Source organism: Oncorhynchus mykiss, chromosome 30 (assembly GCF_013265735.2).
Source record: "Oncorhynchus mykiss isolate Arlee chromosome 30, USDA_OmykA_1.1, whole genome shotgun sequence".
Taxonomy (NCBI): Eukaryota; Metazoa; Chordata; class Actinopteri; order Salmoniformes; family Salmonidae; genus Oncorhynchus; species Oncorhynchus mykiss.
Window position 1 is genome coordinate 4,062,152 of NC_050570.1, and position 24,583 is coordinate 4,086,734.

Below are 24,583 nucleotides of genomic sequence, written 5' to 3' on the forward strand. Positions count from 1 at the left end.
AAGAGAGAGTTTACCAATTAAAACTTCCAAAAGGACTAATTCAGGGGTGGAAAGGAGAAAATGAAAAATTAGTTTCGGGAGTTTCTGGTTTGTAAACCATATAAATAGAATTAGCTAAGTTGTAATAATTTTAGTAATAACTACATACGTTTAGTAATTCTATGGTGTAAATTGTTATATTTCATTACCCTTTCTCTCTCTCGAGAGCAAATGTGTTTCTTCACTTATTTACCCCATGCCACTGCCACATTCCACAAGATAACCCTCAGTGTGTGTGTGTGTGTGTGCGTGTGTGTGTGTGTGTGTTTTCGTATTTGTGAGTGTTGTGATAATTACAATGTCCGATTTAACGTGACCGGACCTGGGGTGTTTTTTTGCCCTGCACTTCCCCTTCCAGTGCACTAGATGGAGACATGTAACCGCTGGTTATTTAGACAACACTGGTGAAGAAGGAGCAGCAACGTTCAACATGGCGGCGAACAGAGCAGGTAGGATGCGTTGCTATAGCCACGGATGCATTACAAACCTAACTATGAATTTCAAATGTTTTTCGGATTTAATAATTTTACAGTCCCATATTCTGATTAATTTACTGCTAGCACAGATAGTGTGTATTTATACGGTTGTGAGAAATGTACTGATATTTGCTCACAGAATTTCACACATTGTTTGATTTCCTTGCAGGCAAGTCTGCTGTTGTAGTATCCTTTTCAAAATAAAGTTAGCTAGCAATGAACATAGCAACACGTTTTTTTAAAAAGTGTCAAGGTGTTTCTTCCCTTGGAATTAAAAATGTATGGATATTTTAAAACGAATTGAACACACACACACACACACACACACACACACACACACACACACACACACACACACACACACACACACACACACACACACACACACACACACACACACAATACAGATAATGAAATCCTCCCTTAACCGCCACCTCCAGCTGTCGTCTGTTCCTCTCCAGCTCCTGCTCTACCTGACAGCTCTTTACTATGTCTTCTACTTCCTCTCTACATTCTGCATGATCATCTACAAGAGTGAGGCACCTTCTGCATGCAGACTGTTGTTGTTGTTGTTGTTGTTGTGTGAGAGAGAGTGACTAATCTTCTGTATGCAGACTGTTGTTGTTGTTGTTGTGTGAGAGAGAGAGAGAGAGAGAGTGACTAATCTGTATGCAGACTGTTGTTGTTGTTGTTGTTGTTGTGTGTGTGAGAGAGAGAGAGAGAGAGAGAGAGAGAGAGAGAGAGAGAGTGACTAATATGTATGCAGACTGTTGTTGTTGTTGTTGTGAGATAGAGACTAATCTTCTGTATGCAGACTGTTGTTGTTGTTGTTGTTGTTTTTCTTGTTGTTGCTGTTGTTGAGTGAGAGAGAGTGACTAATCTTCTGTATGCAGACTGTTGTTGTTGTTGTTGTTGTTGTTGTTGTGTGAGAGAGAGAGAGAGAGAGAGAGAGAGAGAGAGAGAGAGAGAGAGAGAGAGAGTGACTAATCTTCTGTATGCACACTACACTGTTTTGTTACGTCATGTACTCTACTAGAGTGTCACGACCGTTCTGATTCAGTTCAGAACATCTTTATTGTCCCTGTTTGTGTGCAGCCTAAATACCTAGACAAAGAGACATTTGTTTGTAGGCCTGTTGCAAAAATGGTCCTGAGATAGTTCTGGTCTTGACTCCGTCTCTGGTTTGCTGCCTGTCCTCTAGGTCGTGTGATGAGCTACCCTGATGACCTCCTAACCCAGGACGTAGGTCTGCTCTTCTTCATGGCTTGTCTTGAGCTGTTCCGACTCTACTGTGGTGAGTTGTAGTGGGAGTCTGACTCTACTGGGGTGAATTGTAGTGGGGGTCTGACTCTACTGGGGTGAGTTGTAGTGGGGGTCTGACTCTACTGGGGTGAGTTGTAGTGGGGGTCTGACTCTACTGGGGTGAGTTGTAGTGGGGGTCTGACTCTACTGTGGTGAGTTGTAGTGGGGGTCTGACTCTACTGTGGTGAGTTGTAGTGGGAGTCTGACTCTACTGGGGTGAATTGTAGTGGGGGTCTGACTCTACTGTGGTAAGTTGTAGTGGGGGTCTGACTCTACTGGGGTGAGTTGTAGTGGGGGTCTGACTCTACTGGGGTGAGTTGTAGTGGGGGTCTGATTCTACTGGGGTGAGTTGTAGTGGGGGTCTGACTCTACTGGGGTGAGTTGTAGTGGGGGTCTGACTCTACTGAGGTGAGTTGTAGTGGGGGTCTGACTCTACTGAGGTCAGTTGTAGTGGGGGTCTGACTCTACTGAGGTGAGTTGTAGTGGGGGTCTGACTCTACTGGGGTGAGTTGTAGTGGGGGTCTGACTCTACTGGGGTGAGTTGTGGGGGGGTCTGACTCTGAGGTGAGTTGTAGTGGGTGTCTGACTCTACTGAGGTGAGTTGTAGTGGGGGTCTGACTCAACTGTGGTGAGTTGTAGTGGGGGTCTGACACTACAGAGGTGAGTTGTAGTGGGGGTCTGACTCTGAAGTGAGTTGTAGTGGGGGTCTGACTCTACTGGGGTGAGTTGTAGTGGGGGTCTGACTCTACTGGGGTGAGTTGTAGTGGGGGTCTGACTCTACTGAGGTGAGTTGTAGTGGGGGTCTGACTCTACTGAGGTGAGTTGTAGTGGGGGTCTGACTCTACTGAGGTGAGTTGTAGTGGGGGTCTGACTCTACTGAGGTGAGTTGTAGTGGTGGTCTGACTCTGAGGTGAGTTGTAGTGGGGGTCTGACTCTACTGGGGTGAGTTGTAGTGGGGGTCTGACTCTACTGGGGTGAGTTGTAGTGGGGGTCTGACTCTACTGAGGTGAGTTGTAGTGGGGGTCTGACTCTACTGAGGTCAGTTGTAGTGGGGGTCTGACTCTACTGGGGTGAGTTGTAGTGGGGGTCTGACACTGGGGTGAGTTGTAGTGGGGGTCTGACTCTACTGGGGTGAGTTGTAGTGGGGGTCTGACACTGGGGTGAGATGTAAGTGGGGGTCTGACTCTACTGGGGTGAGTTGTAGTGGGGGTCTGACTCTACTGTGGTGAGTTGTAGTGGGGGTCTGACTCTACTGTGGTGAGTTGTAGTGGGGGTCTGACTCTACTGGGGTGAGTTGTAGTGGGGGTCTGACTCTACTGTGGTGAGTTGTAGTGGGGGTCTGACGTTCAGGCATTCATCCTGAGCAGAAATATTTTTTCTCTCAGATTTTTCTGGAAATTCTCACATAATGACTTCATTGGAAGGAAGGATGTTTGAAATGCTTTTTACATTTGTATCACAAAATTATTTTTTGAGAAAATCACGATGAAATTTGCAATTTTAGGCCCTTCATAGACCTGTACATGCCTCCTGCCAGACCCTATGATCTGTGAACCGTACATGAAACAGACAACATCTGGTCATTATTCTCCTTCTAGTGTTCTCTAACATGTGGAGTGTGTGTCTAGATTCGGAAATAGACGTTTTCACTTTCAATTATTCAACATAAAAAAATCTTAATGTTATTATCCTTTTTTAAAATAATAATATAATATAATATACTCTTCAAACGTCAAGTTTGTAGTGTGGTGGTCTCTGGTATATTTAATGATTTTCCCATTCACTGTGTTGGTGAATTCATTTTCCCATTCACTGTGTTGGTGAATCCATTTCCCCATTCACTGTGTTGGTGAATCCATTTTCCCATTCACTGTGTTGGTGAATCCATTTTCCCATTCACTGTGTTGGTGAATCCATTTCCCCATTCACTGTGTTGGTGAATCCATTTTCCCATTCACTGTGTTGGTGAATTCATTTTCCCATTCACTGTGTTGGTGAATCCATTTCCCCATTCACTGTGTTGGTGAATCCATTTCCCCATTCACTGTGTTGGTGAATCCATTTTCCCATTCACTGTGTTGGTGAATCCATTTTCCCATTCACTGTGTTGGTGAATCCATTTTCCCATTCACTGTGTTGGTGAATCCATTTTCCCCATTCACTGTGTTGGTGAATCCATTTCCCCATTCACTGTGTTGGTGAATCCATTTTCCCATTCACTGTGTTGGTGAATCCATTTTCCCATTCACTGTGTTGGTGAATCCATTTTCCCCATTCACTGTGTTGGTGAATCCATTTCCCCATTCACTGTGTTGGTGAATCCATTTTCCCCATTCACTGTGTTGGTGAATCCATTTTCCCATTCACTGTGTTGGTGAATCCATTTTCCCCATTCACTGTGTTGGTGAATCCATTTTCCCCATTCACTGTGTTGGTGAATCCATTTCCCCATTCACTGTGTTGGTGAATCCATTTTCCCATTCACTGTGTTGGTGAATCCATTTTCCCCATTCACTGTGTTGGTGAATCCATTTTCCCATTCACTGTGTTGGTGAATCCATTTTCCCATTCACTGTGTTGGTGAATCCATTTTCCCATTCACTGTGTTGGTGAATCCATTTTCCCATTCACTGTGTTGGTGAATCCATTTTCCCATTCACTGTGTTGGTGAATCCATTTTCCCCATTCACTGTGTTGGTGAATCCATTTTCCCCATTCACTGTGTTGGTGAATCCATTTCCCCATTCACTGTGTTGGTGAATCCATTTCCCCATTCACTGTGTTGGTGATTCCATTTTCCCCATTCACTGTGTTGGTGAATCCATTTTCCCCATTCACTGTGTTGGTGAATCCATTTTCCCCATTCACTGTGTTGGTGAATCCATTTTCCCCATTCACTGTGTTGGTGAATCCATTTTCCCCATTCACTGTGTTGGTGAATCCATTTTCCCCATTCACTGTGTTGGTGATTCCATTTTCCCCATTCACTGTGTTGGTGAATCCATTTCCCCATTCACTGTGTTGGTGAATCCATTTCCCCATTCACTGTGTTGGTGAATCCATTTTCCCATTCACTGTGTTGGTGAATCCATTTTCCCATTCACGGTGTTGGTGAATCCATTTCCCCATTCACTGTGTTGGTGAATCCATTTTCCCATTCACTGTGTTGGTGAATCCATTTCCCCATTCACTGTGTTGGTGAATCCATTTTCCCATTCACTGTGTTGGTGATTTCATTTCCCCATTCACTGTGTTGGTGAATCCATTTCCCCATTCACTGTGTTGGTGAATCCATTTTCCCATTCACTGTGTTGGTGAATCCATTTCCCCATTCACTGTGTTGGTGAATCCATTTTCCCATTCACTGTGTTGGTGAATCCATTTCCCCATTCACTGTGTTGGTGAATCCATTTTCCCATTCACTGTGTTGGTGAATCCATTTCCCCATTCACTGTGTTGGTGAATCCATTTCCCCATTCACTGTGTTGGTGAATCCATTTTCCCATTCACTGTGTTGGTGAATCCATTTCCCCATTCACTGTGTTGGTGAATCCATTTTCCCATTCACTGTGTTGGTGAATCCATTTTCCCATTCACTGTGTTGGTGAATCCATTTTCCCATTCACTGTGTTGGTGAATCCATTTTCCCATTCACTGTGTTGGTGAATCCATTTTCCCCATTCACTGTGTTGGTGAATCCATTTTCCCCATTCACTGTGTTGGTGAATCCATTTTCCCCATTCACTGTGTTGGTGAATCCATTTTCCCATTCACGGTGTTGGTGAATCCATTTCCCCATTCACTGTGTTGGTGAATCCATTTTCCCATTCACTGTGTTGGTGAATCCATTTCCCCATTCACTGTGTTGGTGAATCCATTTTCCCATTCACTGTGTTGGTGATTTCATTTCCCCATTCACTGTGTTGGTGAATCCATTTCCCCATTCACTGTGTTGGTGAATCCATTTTCCCATTCACTGTGTTGGTGAATCCATTTCCCCATTCACTGTGTTGGTGAATCCATTTTCCCATTCACTGTGTTGGTGAATCCATTTCCCCATTCACTGTGTTGGTGAATCCATTTTCCCATTCACTGTGTTGGTGAATCCATTTCCCCATTCACTGTGTTGGTGAATCCATTTCCCCATTCACTGTGTTGGTGAATCCATTTTCCCATTCACTGTGTTGGTGAATCCATTTCCCCATTCACTGTGTTGGTGAATCCATTTTCCCATTCACTGTGTTGGTGAATCCATTTTCCCATTCACTGTGTTGGTGAATCCATTTTCCCATTCACTGTGTTGGTGAATCCATTTTCCCATTCACTGTGTTGGTGAATCCATTTTCCCCATTCACTGTGTTGGTGAATCCATTTTCCCCATTCACTGTGTTGGTGAATCCATTTTCCCCATTCACTGTGTTGGTGAATCCATTTTCCCATTCACTGTGTTGGTGAATCCATTTTCCCCATTCACTGTGTTGGTGAATCCATTTTCCCATTCACTGTGTTGGTGAATCCATTTTCCCCATTCACTGTGTTGGTGAATCCATTTTCCCCATTCACTGTGTTGGTGAATCCATTTTCCCCATTCACTGTGTTGGTGAATCCATTTTCCCCATTCACTGTGTTGGTGAATCCATTTTCCCCATTCACTGTGTTGGTGAATCCATTTTCCCATTCACTGTGTTGGTGATTTCATTTCCCCATTCACTGTGTTGGTGAATCCATTTTCCCATTCACTGTGTTAGTGATTTCATTTTCCCCATTCACGGTGTTGGTGAATCCATTTTCCCATTCACTGTGTTAGTGATTTCATTTCCCCATTCACTGTGTTGGTGAATCCATTTTCCCATTCACTGTGTTGGTGAATCCATTTTCCCATTCACTGTGTTAGTGATTTCATTTCCCCATTCACTGTGTTGGTGAATCCATTTTCCCATTCACTGTGTTGGTGAATCCATTTTCCCATTCACTGTGTTAGTGATTTCATTTCCCCATTCACTGTGTTGGTGAATCCATTTTCCCCATTCACTGTGTTGGTGAATCCATTTTCCCCATTCACGGTGTTGGTGAATCCATTTTCCCATTCACTGTGTTGGTGAATCCATTTTCCCATTCACGGTGTTGGTGAATCCATTTTCCCATTCACGGTGTTAGTGATTTCATTTCCCCATTCACTGTGTTGGTGAATCCATTTTCCCCATTCACTGTGTTGGTGAATCCATTTTCCCCATTCACTGTGTTGGTGAATCCATTTTCCCATTCCCGGTGTTGGTGAATCCATTTTCCCATTCACGGTGTTAGTGATTTCATTTCCCCATTCACTGTGTTGGTGAATCCATTTTCCCCATTCACTGTGTTGGTGAATCCATTTTCCCATTCACGGTGTTAGTGATTTCATTTCCCCATTCACTGTGTTGGTGAATCCATTTTCCCATTCACGGTGTTAGTGATTTCATTTCCCCATTCACGGTGTTGGTGAATCCATTTTCCCATTCACTGTGTTAGTGATTTCATTTCCCCATTCACTGTGTTGGTGAATCCATTTTCCCCATTCACTGTGTTGGTGAATCCATTTTCCCCATTCACGGTGTTGGTGAATCCATTTTCCCATTCACGGTGTTGGTGCATTCCTTCAGAATTAGCATAGAGCTCACTCTGGAAATATGTGTTCAAATTAACAAAATTCAAAAGGGTCATTTTGAGATATTAATATTTTATTATATAAATTAATACATCGTGAATTTCTTTATTTTGTTGTCTAGATATACTCCACATGTTACAGAACACTATAAGGAGTATAATGACACTAAGATGTTGTCTGTTTCATGTACGTTTCACAGATCATGTAGTCTGACAGTATAATGACACTAACACAGAACCCAGACCGGCTGCGCGCGTGCGCTATCGTGCGCCATCGTGCGCCATCGTGCGCCATCGTGCGCCATCGTGCACTAGCGTGCGCCATCGTGCGCTATCGTGCGCCATCGTGCGCCATCATGCATACATTTATTTTGTCCCCCCCACACCAAATGCGATCACGACACGCAGGTTAAAATATCAAAACAAACTCTGAACTAATGACATTAATTTGGGGACAGGTCGAAAAGCATTAAACATGTATGGCAATTTAGCTAGCTTGCACTTGCTAGCTAATGTGTCCTATTTAGCTAGTTTGCTGTTGCTAGCTAATTTGTCCTGGGATATAAACATTAAGTTGTTATTTTACCTGAAATGCACAAGGTCTCTTCTACTCCGAAAATTAATCCACACATAAAACGGCCAACCAAATCGTTTCCAGTCTTCTCTCCTCCTTCCAGGCTTTTTCATCTTTGAACTTATATGGTGATTGGCATCTACACTTTTACCACGAGAACCGGCAAAACATTTCTTCTTTCAATCACCCACGTGGGTATAACCAATGAGGAGATGGCACGTGGGTTCCTGCTTCTATAAACCAATGAGGAGATGGCACGTGGGTTCCTGCTTCTATAAACCAATGAGGAGATGGCACGTGGGTTCCTGCTTCTATAAACCAATGAGGAGATGGCACGTGGGTTCCTGCTTCTATAAACCAATGAGGAGATGGCACGTGGGTTCCTGCTTCTATAAACCAATGAGGAGATGGCACGGTGGGTTCCTGCTTCTATAAACCAATGAGGAGATGGCACGGTGGGTTCCTGGTTCTATAAACCAATGAGGAGATGGCACGGTGGATTCCTGCTTCTATAAACCAATGAGGAGATGGCACGGTGGATTCCTGCTTCTATAAACCAATGAGGAGATGGGAGAGGCAGAACTTTCAGCCCGATCTGCGTCAGAAATAGAAAGGAGTTCTATTGTAGCCCTTGGCAACGCAGACGCTCGTTGGCCCGTGCGAGCAGTGTGGGTGCAATAATTGAATAACATGGATTTCTAAATTTATTTTGTGACGCTCGCGCACGTGATGTGCCCGGTCTGGTCAGCATGTCACATTAGAGAACACTATAAGGAGAATAATGACTAGATGTTGTCTGTATTCATGTACGGTTCACAGATCATAGAGTCTTACGGGAGGCATGTACAAGTCTATGAAGGGCCTAAAATGGACACTTTCATCGTGATTCTTGTAACAAATGTACAAATAATTTCAAACATCATTCCTCTCAACGAAGTTCCTATGTGAGAATTGACAGAAAAATCTGAGATACCCAAAATATTTTTGGGGGAGGAGATTCTGGACCGGAAAGGACCCTGTGCTATGTCTCCCCCCCCCCCTTCCCCACCCACCTCCTTCCAGGTGTGAGGGGTAACCTGCAGGAGACGGAGGGTTATATGTGGGCTAACCTGGCCATGACGGTGGCTACGGCCCTGTTGTCCGTCTACTTCCTGGTATGGCAGCTGTACGTGATGCATGCTGACGTCATCATCAACGCCATACTGCTCAGTGTTTACGGACTGGGAGGGGTCCTAGGTCTGGCCACACTGGCTAGATTCACCAGGTTAGTTATCTATTTGCCGTGTCCACAATACTCACGTAGCTATCTATTGATATGATTCATATTTATTCAATTCGTTTTGTTTTTGTGATTTAATAATTAAAGGGGATACTTTGGGATTTTGGTATTGAGGCCCTTTTAATATGGCCTCCTGAGTGGCGCAGCGGTCTAAGGCACTGTATCTCAGTGCTAGAGGCGTCACTACAGACCTTGGTTCGATTCCAGGGTGTATCACAACCGGCCGTGATTGGGAGTCCCATAGGGCGGTGCACAATTGGCCCAGCGTCGTCCGGGTTAGGGTTTGGCCGCTGTAGGCCCTCATTGTAAATAAGAATTTGTTCTTAACTGACTTGCCTAGTTAAATAAAGGTTAAATAAAAAGTCTATAGGTATCTATTAGCCACAGATACCCAATGACTCTCCGTCTATGGGTGTCTATTAGCATGCTAGCTTCCAGTCATTGCGCTAACGCTAGTTAGCATTGGCTACCTCTTAACTTCCTTCATACTGGACGCAGAGACATTATCATGGTATCCAGGAGTTCATCATCCCTTTAATGATTTTGTTGCCATTTTATCTTGGCCTATTTAAAGTAGGCTAATAGGCCTCTCCCACCAGTCACCAAGTGTTGTGAATGGCCTGCCTGCACTGAGCGTCGCTCCCTTTTGTCTGCTCCATTGTCCATGAATGAAATAAGCTCCCGTGGTTCTTCAGAGACTTTGTGAATTATTGATCCATGGTTTTTATTCATTCCAAGTGTCACTGTATACCGCCTTCTAGTGCTGTGACGTCAGGGCCAGAGCTCGCGTTTTCCTTTCAAAGACAGGAAGAGATTGTGGGTAAAATATCTGACTGACCACTTCTACCGAAGAGATTGGTAATGGGTTAAGTCTGAACGTTCCACACTGAACAAGGATTTAAAGAAGGTTTTCACTTTCCAATGACTGTGAAATGTCGTTTCTTAGTTGTTGTTTTGTTCTTTTAACCCTACTTTAGTTGAATACAGTTATTGTAAGTCCCTCTAGATAATTCCGCTGATATGTAGCCTAATGTCTGCGCTCATTTCTGTCTTTCAGTGTCTACTCCTGACCCCATCAATTATAGCTGCACTGACAGCACCTCCAGAATCTCCTTCGACTCCTTCACTACCACTCCTTCACTACCACTCCTTCACTACCACTCCTTCACTACCACTCCTTCACTACCAAACCTTCACTACCACTCCTTCACTACCACTCCTTCACTACCACTCCTTCACTACCACTCCTTCACTACCACTCCTTCACTACCAAACCTTCACTACCACTCCTTCACTACCAAACCTTCACTACCACTCCTTCACTACCACTCCTTCACTACCAAACCTTCACTACCACTCCTTCACTACCACTCCTTCACTACCACTCCTTCACTACCAAACCTTCACTACCACTCCTTCACTACCACTCCTTCACTACCACTCCTTCACTACCAAACCTTCACTACCACTCCTTCACTACTACTCCTTCACTACCACTCCTTCACTACCACTCCTTCACTACCAAACCTTCACTACCACTCCTTCACTACCACTCCTTCACTACCACTCCTTCACTACCACTCCTTCACTACCAAACCTTCACTACCAAACCTTCACTACCACTCCTTCACTACCACTCCTTCACAACCACTCCTTCACTACCACTCCTTCACTACCACTCCTTCACAACCACTCCTTCACTACCACTCCTTCACTACCACTCCTTCACAACCACTCCTTCACTACCACTCCTTCACAACCAAACCCTCTGCTGCAACATTGGAGATGTCTGAGCATCAATATGTGTGTTTGGTGCATTCAGAATGCTAGTGGTATCCTGTCCCGGAGCTCTACGGACAATTCCTTTGACCTCGTGGCTTGGACTTTGCTCTGTCAACTGTAGGACCTTATATAGAGACAGGTGTGTTTCCAAATCATGTCCAATCAATTGAATTTATCACAGTTGGACTCCAATCAAGTTGTAGAAACATCTCAGGGATGATGATCAATGGAAACAGGATGCAACCTGAGGTCATTGTTGAGTCTCATAGCAAAGGGTCTGAATACTGATGTAAATAAGGTATTTCTGTTTTGCTTTAAAAAATAAAATACAATTTATTTGGCAAACATTTCTAAAAAAAAAAGATTTTTTTAAGTGTTTTTTTGCTTTGTCATTATTTGGTAATTGTGTGTCAGATTGATGAGAGAGAGAAAAGTAAAATAACTAAACTGTGGGAAAAGTTGAGGGGTCTGAATACTTTCCCGAGCGCGCTGTACCTCACATCTATAGGCTACATTGAAATGGACATGCAAACAACAGCCTATATAGAAGATGGACCTCCAGTGTCCGTCTAAGCGGTACGTTTGTAATCATTCAGCCGATCCTAAATCCCTCCCAACCCCTTCCCCTAGGCCCTAACTCTACAATGTTAACCCCCTGATTGCTGTGTAGTGGATATTCCCACATATTGGTAATATTATGCAAACACCCGAGGGATAGGGCCTAGGGGGAGAGGTAGGGAGTGAATTGAGCCCGATGTTCTGTATAGGATAGACACCGGTTAGTCCTCTCACTCAAACCCTTTGTCTTTGTTCCCGTCTTATGTTGTATCTACCCCACATTTCCCAGGAATAATCTGATCATGTTACTGAATGTATCCAGAGTATTTTCACATGTCCTTATCAACAAATGCTGTGAAAAGTACAGTCAATGTAAGATACACATCAAATCAACAGTGTTAATGTGTTTGGATTCAGTCTTGTGTCAGGTGAACTGTTGTGTCCTCACCTTCGGTATAATCATTTGATTATCTCTAAACTGTTCCCTTTGAATTGCTACCATCGTTATGCAAATACTTGTCATGTTTCTTCTGTAAAATACGTATCAATGTGGCCCTATCCATATAGGACAATTCCCACGAGGGCTAATTAGTCTGTGAACCCTCATACATTAAGAACAAATAACCTTTTTTTCTGACTGTTTTTCATGTTATTTGGTTAGTTCTCTCTTAAAGAGCTGAGGTCTATGGTGATAGGTGGGATGGGCTGAGAGAGGTGGGATTAAAGAGCTGAGGTCTATGGTGATAGGTGGGATGGGCTGAGAGAGGTGGGATTAAAGAGCTGAGGTCAATGGTGAAAGGTGGGATGGGCTGAGGGGGTGGGATTAAAGAGCTGAGGTCTATGGTGATAGGTGGGATGGGCTGAGGGGGTGGGATTAAAGAGCTGAGGTCAATGGTGAAAGGTGGGATGGGCTGAGGGGGTGGGATTAAAGAGCTGAGGTCAATGGTGAAAGGTGGGATGGGCTGAGGGGGTGGGATTAAAGAGCTGAGGTCTATGGTGAAAGGTGGGATGGGCTGAGAGAGGTGGGATTAAAGAGCTGAGGTCTATGATGATAGGTGAAATGGGCTGAGAGAGGCTGAGGGGTGGGATTAAAGAGCTGAGGTCTATGGTGATAGGTGGGATGGGCTGAGGGGGTGGGATTAAAGAGCTGAGGTCTATGGTGATAGGTGGGATGGGCTGAGGGGGTGGGATTAAAGAGCTGAGGTCAATGGTGAAAGGTGGGATGGGCTGAGGGGGTGGGATTAAAGAGCTGAGGTCAATGGTGAAAGGTGGGATGGGCTGAGGGGGTGGGATTAAAGAGCTGAGGTCTATGGTGAAAGGTGGGATGGGCTGAGAGAGGTGGGATTAAAGAGCTGAGGTCTATGATGATAGGTGAAATGGGCTGAGAGAGGCTGAGGGGTGGGATTAAAGAGCTGAGGTCTATGGTGATAGGTGGGATGGGCTGAGGGGGTGGGATTAAAGAGCTGAGGTCTATGGTGATAGGTGGGATGGGCTGAGGGGGTGGGATTAAAGAGCTGAGGTCAATGGTGAAAGGTGGGATGGGCTGAGGGGGTGGGATTAAAGAGCTGAGGTCTATGGTGAAAGGTGGGATGGGCTGAGAGAGGTGGGATTAAAGAGCTGAGGTCTATGATGATAGGTGAAATGGGCTGAGAGAGGCTGAGGGGTGGGATTAAAGAGCTGAGGTCTATGGTGATAGGTGGGATGGGCTGAGGGGGTGGGATTAAAGAGCTGAGGTCTATGGTGATAGGTGAGATGGGCTGAGGGGGTGGGATTAAAGAGCTGAGGTCTATGGTGATAGGTGGGATGGGCTGAGGGGGTGGGATTAAAGAGCTGAGGTCTATGGTGATAGGTGGGATGGGCTGAGAGAGGTGAGATTAAAGAGCTGAGGTCTATGGTGATAGGTGGGATGGGCTGAGAGAGGTGAGATTAAAGAGCTGAGGTCTATGGTGATAGGTGGGATGGGCTGAGAGAGGTGGGATTAAAGAGCTGAGGTCTATGGTGATAGGTGGGATGGGCTGAGGGGGTGGGATTAAAGAGCTGAGGTCAATGGTGAAAGGTGGGATGGGCTGAGGGGGTGGGATTAAAGAGCTGAGGTCTATGATGATAGGTGAAATGGGCTGAGAGAGGCTGAGGGGTGGGATTAAAGAGCTGAGGTCTATGGTGATAGGTGGGATGGGCTGAGGGGGTGGGATTAAAGAGCTGAGGTCTATGGTGATAGGTGAGATGGGCTGAGGGGGTGGGATTAAAGAGCTGAGGTCTATGGTGATAGGTGGGATGGGCTGAGGGGGTGGGATTAAAGAGCTGAGGTCTATGGTGATAGGTGAGATGGGCTGAGAGAGGCTGAGGGGTGGGATTAAAGAACTGAGGTCTATGGTGATAGGTGGGATGGGCTGAGGGGGTGGGATTAAAGAGCTGAGGTCTATGGTGATAGGTGAGATGGGCTGAGGGGTGGGATTAAAGAGCTGAGGTCTATGGTGATAGGTGAGATGGGCTGAGGGGGTGGGATTAAAGAGCTGAGGTCAATGGTGAAAGGTGGGATGGGCTGAGGGGGTGGGATTAAAGAGCTGAGGTCAATGGTGAAAGGTGGGATGGGCTGAGGGGGTGGGATTAAAGAGCTGAGGTCTATGGTGAAAGGTGGGATGGGCTGAGAGAGGTGGGATTAAAGAGCTGAGGTCTATGATGATAGGTGAAATGGGCTGAGAGAGGCTGAGGGGTGGGATTAAAGAGCTGAGGTCTATGGTGATAGGTGGGATGGGCTGAGGGGGTGGGATTAAAGAGCTGAGGTCTATGGTGATAGGTGGGATGGGCTGAGGGGGTGGGATTAAAGAGCTGAGGTCAATGGTGAAAGGTGGGATGGGCTGAGGGGGTGGGATTAAAGAGCTGAGGTCTATGGTGAAAGGTGGGATGGGCTGAGAGAGGTGGGATTAAAGAGCTGAGGTCTATGATGATAGGTGAAATGGGCTGAGAGAGGCTGAGGGGTGGGATTAAAGAGCTGAGGTCTATGGTGATAGGTGGGATGGGCTGAGGGGGTGGGATTAAAGAGCTGAGGTCTATGGTGATAGGTGGGATGGGCTGAGGGGTGGGATTAAAGAGCTGATGTTTGGTAATGTATGTTATGTGTTATGTGACTGCTTTATACAAAATATGTCAAATATTAAATATTTATATTAATATTAAAAGGTAAATGTAAAATATCTGTACAGTACCAGTCTACTCAATCCAGGGGTTTTCTTAATGTTGTACTATTTTCTACACTGTACAATAATAGTGAAGACATTAAAACTATGTTGGGAGGCTCACTTTTTTGTTTTTCTTTTCCTGTTGATACTGAATGTGTTATTTATTATTAAACTGTATTTCTTAACAGTTTTTTATTTTCTAAGGGTACAGGTTTTTATTCACTTACAATTTGACATGGATAATGAACCTGTAACCCAAAAATTATAAAACAAATGAAGGATTTAGCCGACTGGCACCCGGGCTAGCAGGACAACCTCTCACCTATAAAAGATCGTTACTTAAGATATTGTTTATAGTTTACAGTTTTTTAATTCAGTCATGCTTCTTTGTATTACCCCCTTATGGAAATAAGGCCCCTTCATTACAGACGTAGGCTCAACTGGTTTCCATTTAGAGACTGAAACCGCGACGTGAAATGGAACAACCGAGTTTGGATTCAGGCTAGTAATTTTTGCTCTGTTGTGACAGAAATCTATACGTCTTCAACAAGGTCATTTGTAAAAAAGGACACAGAGATAGGGCCTACCTGAACAACGAGCAAGCAATCATTGTTACCTGTCTGTGTCATCGAAACCAGGGCAATGTTCCACACTGTTGCTCCTCTTTCTTTCTGCCAGCTACTTAAAGCTGTTCTCGCCTCTCATACACTTGGAGACTAAATATTGACTTTACATTGCAGCCAGTAAATGTTAAAATAATATATTAATTAGGAAGAAAATCAAACTACAAATGCATCGATACTGGAGTGTTTTTGGTCTACATTTATTTTTTGAAATGTGTCCTATTTAATGCAACTTGCAAGGCCCTCATGCACTGTGTTGACATTATGGATTTTCCCCACTCATATTTATATAAAAAAAAAGTTGCCCAGAAAGAATGTTGATGTTATGATCTGACCATGTACAGAGCACCATTTCCAAATCAAACAGCACAACCTTCATAGCTTGGTGTTAGCAGATTGTCTATTATATTGACAAGATATTCGAGTGACCGCTCTAACAATGGAAATTGCATGTCCTCAAAGATGGAAGGCAGGCAGGAGGAGGCGAGATCAGCTGTGACCATTCTATCCAATGAGAGGGCTGATATGTATGTCAACAAGGCACACCTGTTAATTGAAACAATCAATCAATCAAATGTATTTATAAAGCCCTTCTTACATCAGCTGATGTCACAAAGTGCTGTACAGAAACCCACCCTAAAACCCCCAAACAGCAATAAAGGCAGGTGAAGAAGCACGGTGGCTAGGAAAAACTCCCTAGAAAGGCCAAAACCTAGGAAGAAACCTAGAGAGGAACCAGGCTGTGAGGGGTGGCCAGTCCTCTTCTGACTGTGCCGGGTGGAGATTATAACAGAACATGGCCAAGATGTTCAAATGTTCATAGATGACCAACAGGGTCAGATAATAATAATCACAGTGGTTGTAGAGGGTACAACAGGTCAGCACCTCAGGAGTAAATGTCAGTTGGCTTTTCACAGCCGATCATTAAGAGTATCTCTACCACTCCTGCTGTCTCTAGAGAGTTGAAAACAGCAGGTCTGGGACAGGTAGCACGTCCGGTGAACAGGTCAGGGTTCAATAGCCACAGGCAGAACAGTTGAAACTGGAGCAGCAGCACGACCAGGTGGACTGGGGACAGCAAGGAGTCATCATGCCAGGTAGTCCTGAGGCATGGTCCTAAGGCTCAGGTCTTCCGAGAGAACGAGAGAGAATTAGAGAGAGCATACTTAAATTAACACAGGACACCGGATAAGACAGGAGAAATACTCCAGATATAACAGACTGACCCTAGCTCCCCGACACATAAACTACTGCAGCATAAACACTGGAGGCTGAGACAGGAGGGGTCAGGAGACACTGTGGCCCCATGCGATGATACCCCCGGACAGGGCCAAACAGGAAGGATATAACCCCACCCACTTTGCCAAAGCACAAGCCCCCACACCACTAGAGGGATATCTTCAACCACCAACTTACTATCCTGAGACAAGGCAGAGTATAGCTCACGAAGATCTCCCGCACGGCACGAACCCGAGGGGGGGGCGCCAACACAGACAGGAAGATCATGTCAGTGTCTGAAATGCATTCCAGGTGACTACCTCAGGAAGCTGGTTGAGAGAATACCAAGAGTGTGCAAAGCTGTCATCAAGGCAAAGGGGTGGCTACTTTGAAAAATCTCAAATATAAAACATATTTTGATTTGTTTAACACTTTTTTGGGGGGTTACTACATGAATCCATATGTGTTATTTTATAGTTTTGATGTCTTCACTATTATTCTACAAATGCGGAAAATAGTGAAAATGTTTTTTTTTGTCTTCATCAAATTGGTAGGCCTTTCTTTACTTGTCGTGTGTATAGCCGTCTGTAGCACGGGCAAATGTTTACTTTGCTCCCCAAACATCTTCCTGGCTATGTGTGAGTCCAAATCTATCAAGCAGTGCATTCATTACAACCTAATCACTACTAAACTTTTATTTGATCACATAATCCTCACGTAGCAAAATTATAAATTATATTTTTTTGTTGTCCAAATTCGACAATCTCATTCACCTCCATACAAAATAAAAATCCTCACATCTTGGGTTTATTTTCCTGGTTATAGGCAAGTTTAAGTTTTCACGGAAAAAAATTATACTTTTTCGCATATCTGCAATCTCATTGGCTAGAATGGTCCCGCCTACTTTCCATCATTGAGGACATATATTTGAATTATTCCAGTGGTCCCTCGACTATCTGGTCAATATAATAGATCATCACTGTCTGGTCAATATAATAGATCATCACTGTCTGGTCAATATAATAGATCATCACTGTCTGGTCAATATAATAGATCATCATTGTCTGGTCAATATAATAGATCATCATTGTCTGGTCAATTTAATAGATCATCACTGTCTGGTCAATATAATCGATATACCCCGCCCCCAAGACGGCTGTGCTCCTCCCCTTCCCGCACACTCACCTGTCACTCAGCCGCTCTCTCTGGCTCCTTCCCTAACTGTCTTCGGTCTGCGCTGCCCGATGTCAACAGCGACCACAGGAGCAACGTATATATATACGTATATAACGTATATATATATATATAGAGAGAGAGAGATATATATGCATTTACATACCACTTTATTTTAATACCAACACAGAAAGTACCGCAACTTCCGATCGCTCTGGTATCAACATAGGAGGCTACGTGTCGCCTTGGCCATTAGAGCTACGGACCAGTCGTCCACCTGCTGCGGAGCAAAGTTCGGACAGACTGACGGCTGTTCAGAACATTCGAACAGATACTTTGTTGATTGTGAAATAAAAGTGTTTTGGACTGAAACGAAGAGAAAAACCTTTGTCAACAGTGTGCCGTCCGTAGAAGAGAGACAGCGGTGACTGAGCTTGTTCAGCGTTGCGCAGGTAAGGTGACTATAGTTGGGACTATTTTATATGACATTTCTATACCTAACCCCCATTTTTACACAGTTGTAGGTCTATTGCGTGTTTCTGGAAAGAATACGATAACGTCATACATTTGACCCTAGCCGTAAGGCGTCCTATGTAGGGCTAGTTTCACCCTTGAGATGAACATCCAATTTAAGGAATTTATTCATAATGCGTCCAGTACATTATCACCTGAGTCCAGTGACAGTTGTGTTTATGTCATTATCACCTGAGTCCAGTACATTATCACCTGAGTCCAGTGACAGTTGTGTTTATGACATTATCACCTGAGTCCAGTACATTATCACCTGAGTCCAGTGACTGTTGTGTTTATGACATTATCACCTGAGTCCAGATTATTGTTATTGACTTGACAGGTCTAAATCTATCTATTTGTGTGTGTGTAATGTATGTGTTTTTTCACTAGCCTGGCCTTGACCCCATGCAAGGTGTTTTTACACCAGCCTGGTCTTGACCCCATGCAGTGTTTTTACACACACCTACTGTCCATACGTTATACAAACATACCTTCCAGGTTGAAGGCTACACACACACACACACACACACACACACACACACACACACACACACACACACACACACACACACACACACACACACACACACACACCTGCCTCCTCTACAATCTAACCACTAGACTACCTGCCTCCTCTACAATCTAACCACTAGGCTACCTCTACACTCTAACCACTAGGCTACCTCTACACTCTAACCACTAGGCTACCTCTACACTCTAACCACTAGACTACCTGCCTCCTCTACAATCTAACCACTAGGCTACCTGCCTCCTCTACAATCTAACCACTAGGCTACCTGCCTCCTCTACAATCTAACCACTAGGCTACCTGCCGCCTCTACACTCTAACCATTAGGCTACCTGCCGCCCCTACACTCTAACCACTAGGCTACCTGCCATCCCTACACTCTAACCACTAGGCTACCTGCCACCTCTACACTCTAACCACTAGGCTACCTGCCACCTCTACACTCTAACCACTAGGCTACCTGCCACCTCTACACTCTAACCACTAGGCTACCTGCCTCCTCTACACTCTAACCACTAGGCTACCTGCCTCCTCTACACTCTAACCACTGGGCTACCTGCCTCCTCTACACTCTAACCACTGGCCTACCTGCCTCCTCTACACTCTAACCACTAGGCTACCTGCCACCTCTACACTCTAACCACTAGGCTACCTGCCTCCTCTACACTCTAACCACTAGGCTACCTGCCACCTCTACACTCTAACCACTAGGCTACCTGCCACCTCTACACTCTAACCACTAGACTACCTGCCACCTCTACACTCTAACCACTAGGCTACCTGCCACCTCTACACTCTAACCACTAGGCTACCTGCCGCCCCTACACTCTAACCACTAGGCTACCTGCCTCCTCTACGCTCTAACCACTAGGCTACCTGCCACCTCTACACTCTAACCACTAGGCTACCTGCCGCCCCTACACTCTAACCACTAGGCTACCTGCCGCCCCTACACTCTAACCACTAGGCTACCTGCATCCTCTACGCTCTAACCACTAGGCTACCTGCCACCTCTACACTCTAACCACTAGGCTACCTGCCGCCCCTACACTCTAACCACTAGGCTACCTGCCACCTCTACACTCTAACCACTAGGCTACCTGCCTCCTCTACACTCTAACCACTAGGCTACCTGCCACCTCTACACTCTAACCACTAGGCTACCTGCCGCCCCTACATTCTAACCACTAGGCTACCTGCCACCTCTACACTCTAACCACTAGGCTACCTGCCGCCTCTACACTCTAACCACTAGACTACCTGCCTCCTCTACACTCTAACCACTAGGCTACCTGCCGCCTCTACACTCTAACCACTAGGCTACCTGCCTCCTCTACACTCTAACCACTAGGCTACCTGCCACCCCATACCTAGATAACTCTGTCAATACTAATCTCAACGCCAAACAACTAGCTAGCTACTGATTGGAGAATAGCTTTTGTGTTTATGTACTCTACTTCATGTGTGTAATAAATTCTGCTAAGTGTTTTAGCTAGGTACCCATCTGTTGTTGTTGTGGTGTAGGAATGTGGCTGTGAGTTTACACAAGACAAATGGGATGAAGACTAACAGATCAGGTGGACGAATCAGTGTTCACTATAGACACAGAAGAGAACACGTACTAACAACTCTATCAAAATGTATTGACTTGTAGAGGAGCAGTTTATAGAAAACATCCCGGCCTACTGGATAGTGGATAGACCACACTGTCTCAGTAGTGAACCATCCATCTTGATTGTTAGCAATATGACTTGGCTCAATATAGTGAACCATCCATCTTGAATGTTAGCAATATGAGTTGGCTCAATATAGTGAACCAGCCATCTGGAATGTTAGCAATATGAGTTGGTTCAATATAGTGAACCAGCCATCTGGAATGTTAGCAATATGAGTTGGCTCAATATAGTGAACCAGCCATCTGGAATGTTAGCAATATGAGTTGGCTCAATATAGTGAACCAGCCATCTGGAATGTTAGCAATATGAGTTGGCTCAATATAGTGAACCAGCCATCTGGAATGTTAGCAATATGAGTTGGCTCAATATAGTGAACCAGCCATCTGGAATGTTAGCAATATGAGTTGGCTCAATATAGTGAACCAGCCATCTGGAATGTTAGCAATATGAGTTGGCTCAATATAGTGAACCAGCCATCTGGAATGTTAGCAATATGAGTTGGTTCAATATAGTGAACCAGCCATCTGGAATGTTAGCAATATGAGTTGGCTCAATATAGTGAACCAGCCATCTGGAATGTTAGCAATATGAGTTGGCTCAATATAGTGAACCAGCCATCTGGAATGTTAGCAATATGAGTTGGCTCAATATAGTGAACCAGCCATCTGGAATGTTAGCAATATGAGTTGGTTCAATATAGTGAACCAGCCATCTGGAATGTTAGCAATATGAGTTGGCTCAATATAATGATTCAGCCATCTGGAATGTTAGCAATATGAGTTAGGTTGGTTTCTGTGTCATATGAGGTTGATTCAGAACTGTCTCGTGGGATTATCTAATGACAGTACTGTATTGTTTTCTGGTGCATACCACAACCACACACCCTCCGATGAGCCTTCTGAAACTCCACACCGCCTCATCTGTTGTTGTGGCGTTTGTTCACGTCATCTTGTGTTTAGTGTCGTTGCCTTGACAACACCCTTAGCCTCGGTACCTGTTCAATGATAAGGCTTGGAACCGGAAATTCATGTTAAAAATATGTATAAGTTTAGAGACGTCTCTTGTCACAGGGACACGGAGACGATGCTCTTTGTAGGAGCTACCTAATGAGGAGCAGAAAAACAAAACTGAATGTTAAAATCTGAACATAATACGGTTTCTTTATTATGAAATAATCACTGGGATAACAAACAATATAGAAATGTTTCTGGTCAAAACACATAAAATACACATAAAATAGTACAGCCAATAAACAATACTTGTATTATTTCACAACCAAAACAAGGTTTATTAAAAACAGAACAGTGTTTTAAGTGAGAAGAAGGCATTGGTCTGAAGCTGAAAAATAAAGGAAATTCACATGAGCACCAGAATTCCCACTCCACCCATGCTCCACCAAGGTTTTACAGCACACAGTTTTGACCTACTACAGTAGCTATGTTGGTCTATTGTACTTCAAACTATGCGTAGGGCAGGTTGCTTAGGATCCAAACCTTCTCAAACAGCCTCATTCGTACTCCTAGAGGAGGTGCTTCCAACTGGAGAACCTTCCAGAGCAAGAGAGATGGGGAGAGAGAGAGAGATGGGGGGAGAGAGAGATGGGGCAAGAGAGATGGAGAGATGGGGAGAGAGAGAGATGGGGAGAGGGAGAGAGAGAGAGATGGGGAGAGAGATGGGGGGAGAGAGAGAGAGAGATGGGGAGAGAGAGAGAGAGATGGGGAGAGAGAGAGATGGGGAGAGAGAGAGATGGGGCAAGAGAGATGGGGGGAGAGAGAGATGGGGCAAGAGAGATGGGGAGATGGGGAGAGAGAGAGAGATGGAGAGATGGGGAGAGAGAGAGATGGGGAGAGAGAGATGGGGGGGAGAGATGGGGAGAGAGAGATGGATGCAGCTCTTCAAGGTTGCCATGAGAGAATGTTTCATTCAGCCTGTGGCTCTCTGGAACTATATTAATATGTTCAGTCTGAGGGGAAGGGTCCAGGAAGGAGAGGATGGGTTCTATATTAATATGTTCAGTCTGAGGGGAAGGGTCCAGGAAGGAGAGGATGGGTTCTATATTAATATGTTCAGTCTGAGGGGAAGGGTCCAGGAAGGAGAGGATGGGTTCTATATTAATATGTTCAGTCTGAGGGGAAGGAGAGGATGGGTTCTATATTAATATGTTCAGTCTGAGGGGAAGGAGAGGATGGGTTCTATGTTAATATGTTCAGTCTGAGGGGAAGGGTCCAGGAAGGAGAGGATGGGTTCTACATTAATATGTTCAGTCTGAGAGGAAGGGTCCAGGAAGGAGAGGATGGGTTCTATATTAATATGTTCAGTCTGAGGGGAAGGAGAGGATGGGTTCTATATTAATATGTTCAGTCTGAGGGGAAGGAGAGGATGGGTTCTACATTAATATGTTCAGTCTGAGGGGAAGGAGAGGATGGGTTCTATGTTAATATGTTCAGTCTGAGGGGAAGGAGAGGATGGGTTCTATATTAATATGTTCAGTCTGAGGGGAAGGAGAGGATGGGTTCTATGTTAATATGTTCAGTCAGAGAGGAAGGGTCCAGGAAGGAGAGGATGGGTTCTATATTAATATGTTCAGTCTGAGGGGAAGGAGAGGATGGGTTCTATGTTAATATGTTCAGTCAGAGAGGAAGGGTCCAGGAAGGAGAGGATGGGTTCTATATTAATATGTTCAGTCTGAGGGGAAGGAGAGGATGGGTTCTATATTAATATGTTCAGTCTGAGGGGAAGGGTCCAGGAAGGAGAGGATGGGTTCTATATTAATATGTTCAGTCTGAGGGGAAGGAGAGGATGGGTTCTATGTTAATATGTTCAGTCAGAGAGGAAGGGTCCAGGAAGGAGAGGATGGGTTCTATATTAATATGTTCAGTCTGAGGGGAAGGGTCCAGGAAGGAGAGGATGGGTTCTATATTAATATGTTCAGTCTGAGGGGAAGGAGAGGATGGGTTCTATGTTAATATGTTCAGTCAGAGAGGAAGGGTCCAGGAAGGAGAGGATGGGTTCTACATGAATATGTTCAGTCTGAGAGGAAGGGTCCAGGAAGGAGAGGATGGGTTCTATATTAATATGTTCAGTATGAGGGGAAGGAGAGGATGGGTTCTATATTAATATGTTCAGTCTGAGGGGAAGGAGAGGATGGGTTCTATATTAATATGTTCAGTCTGAGGGGAAGGGTCCAGGAAGGAGAGGATGGGTTCTATATTAATATGTTCAGTCTGAGGGGAAGGGTCCAGGAAGGAGAGGATGGGTTCTATATTAATATGTTCAGTCTGAGGGGAAGGGTCCAGGAAGGAGAGGATGGGTTCTATATTAATATGTTCAGTCTGAGGGGAAGGAGAGGATGGGTTCTATATTAATATGTTCAGTCTGAGGGGAAGGAGAGGATGGGTTCTATGTTAATATGTTCAGTCTGAGGGGAAGGGTCCAGGAAGGAGAGGATGGGTTCTATATTAATATGTTCAGTCGGAGGGGAAGGAGAGGATGGGTTCTATGTTAATATGTTCAGTCTGAGGGGAAGGGTCCAGGAAGGAGAGGATGGGTTCTATGTTAATATGTTCAGTCTGAGGGGAAGGGTCCAGGAAGGAGAGGATGGGTTCTACATTAATATGTTCAGTCGGAGGGGAAGGAGAGGATGGGTTCTATATTAATATGTTCAGTCGGAGGGGAAGGAGAGGATGGGTTCTATGTTAATATGTTCAGTCTGAGGGGAAGGGTCCAGGAAGGAGAGGATGGGTTCTATGTTAATATGTTCAGTCTGAGGGGAAGGGTCCAGGAAGGAGAGGATGGGTTCTACATTAATATGTTCAGTCGGAGGGGAAGGGTCCAGGAAGGAGAGGATGGGTTCTATATTAATATGTTCAGTCTGAGGGGAAGGGTCCAGGAAGGAGAGGATGGGTTCTATGTTAATATGTTCAGTCTGAGGGGAAGGGTCCAGGAAGGAGAGGATGGGTTCTATATTAATATGTTCAGTCTGAGGGGAAGGGTCCAGGAAGGAGAGGATGGGTTCTATA

At 44.8% G+C, this 24,583-nt stretch overlaps 2 protein-coding genes across 4 annotated transcripts in view; both read left to right on the forward strand.

Moving 5' to 3' along the window:
- Positions 1 to 10,520, forward strand: part of LOC110520937 (transmembrane protein 80) — a 114,439-nt gene extending 103,919 nt beyond the window's left edge. The window contains exons 3-8 of the mRNA XM_036968530.1: positions 398 to 488; positions 685 to 701; positions 956 to 1,049; positions 1,717 to 1,809; positions 9,097 to 9,298; positions 10,371 to 10,520. Of these exons, the coding sequence (XP_036824425.1) occupies positions 470 to 488; positions 685 to 701; positions 956 to 1,049; positions 1,717 to 1,809; positions 9,097 to 9,298; positions 10,371 to 10,383 (438 nt within the window). The 5' untranslated portion in view covers positions 398 to 469 and the 3' untranslated portion in view covers positions 10,384 to 10,520. The remainder of the gene's footprint in view (positions 1 to 397; positions 489 to 684; positions 702 to 955; positions 1,050 to 1,716; positions 1,810 to 9,096; positions 9,299 to 10,370) is intronic.
- A 7,367-nt stretch (positions 10,521 to 17,887) lies between these two features.
- Positions 17,888 to 24,583, forward strand: part of LOC110521167 (epidermal growth factor receptor kinase substrate 8-like protein 2) — a 95,353-nt gene continuing 88,657 nt past the window's right edge. Inside the window, exon 1 of one of the 3 annotated variants that reach the window (XM_036968506.1) lies at positions 17,888 to 18,303. The gene's annotated coding sequence lies outside the window, so the exon portion shown is untranslated. The remainder of the gene's footprint in view (positions 18,304 to 24,583) is intronic. The other 2 variants (XM_036968505.1, XM_036968509.1) reach the window with 2 other exon arrangements.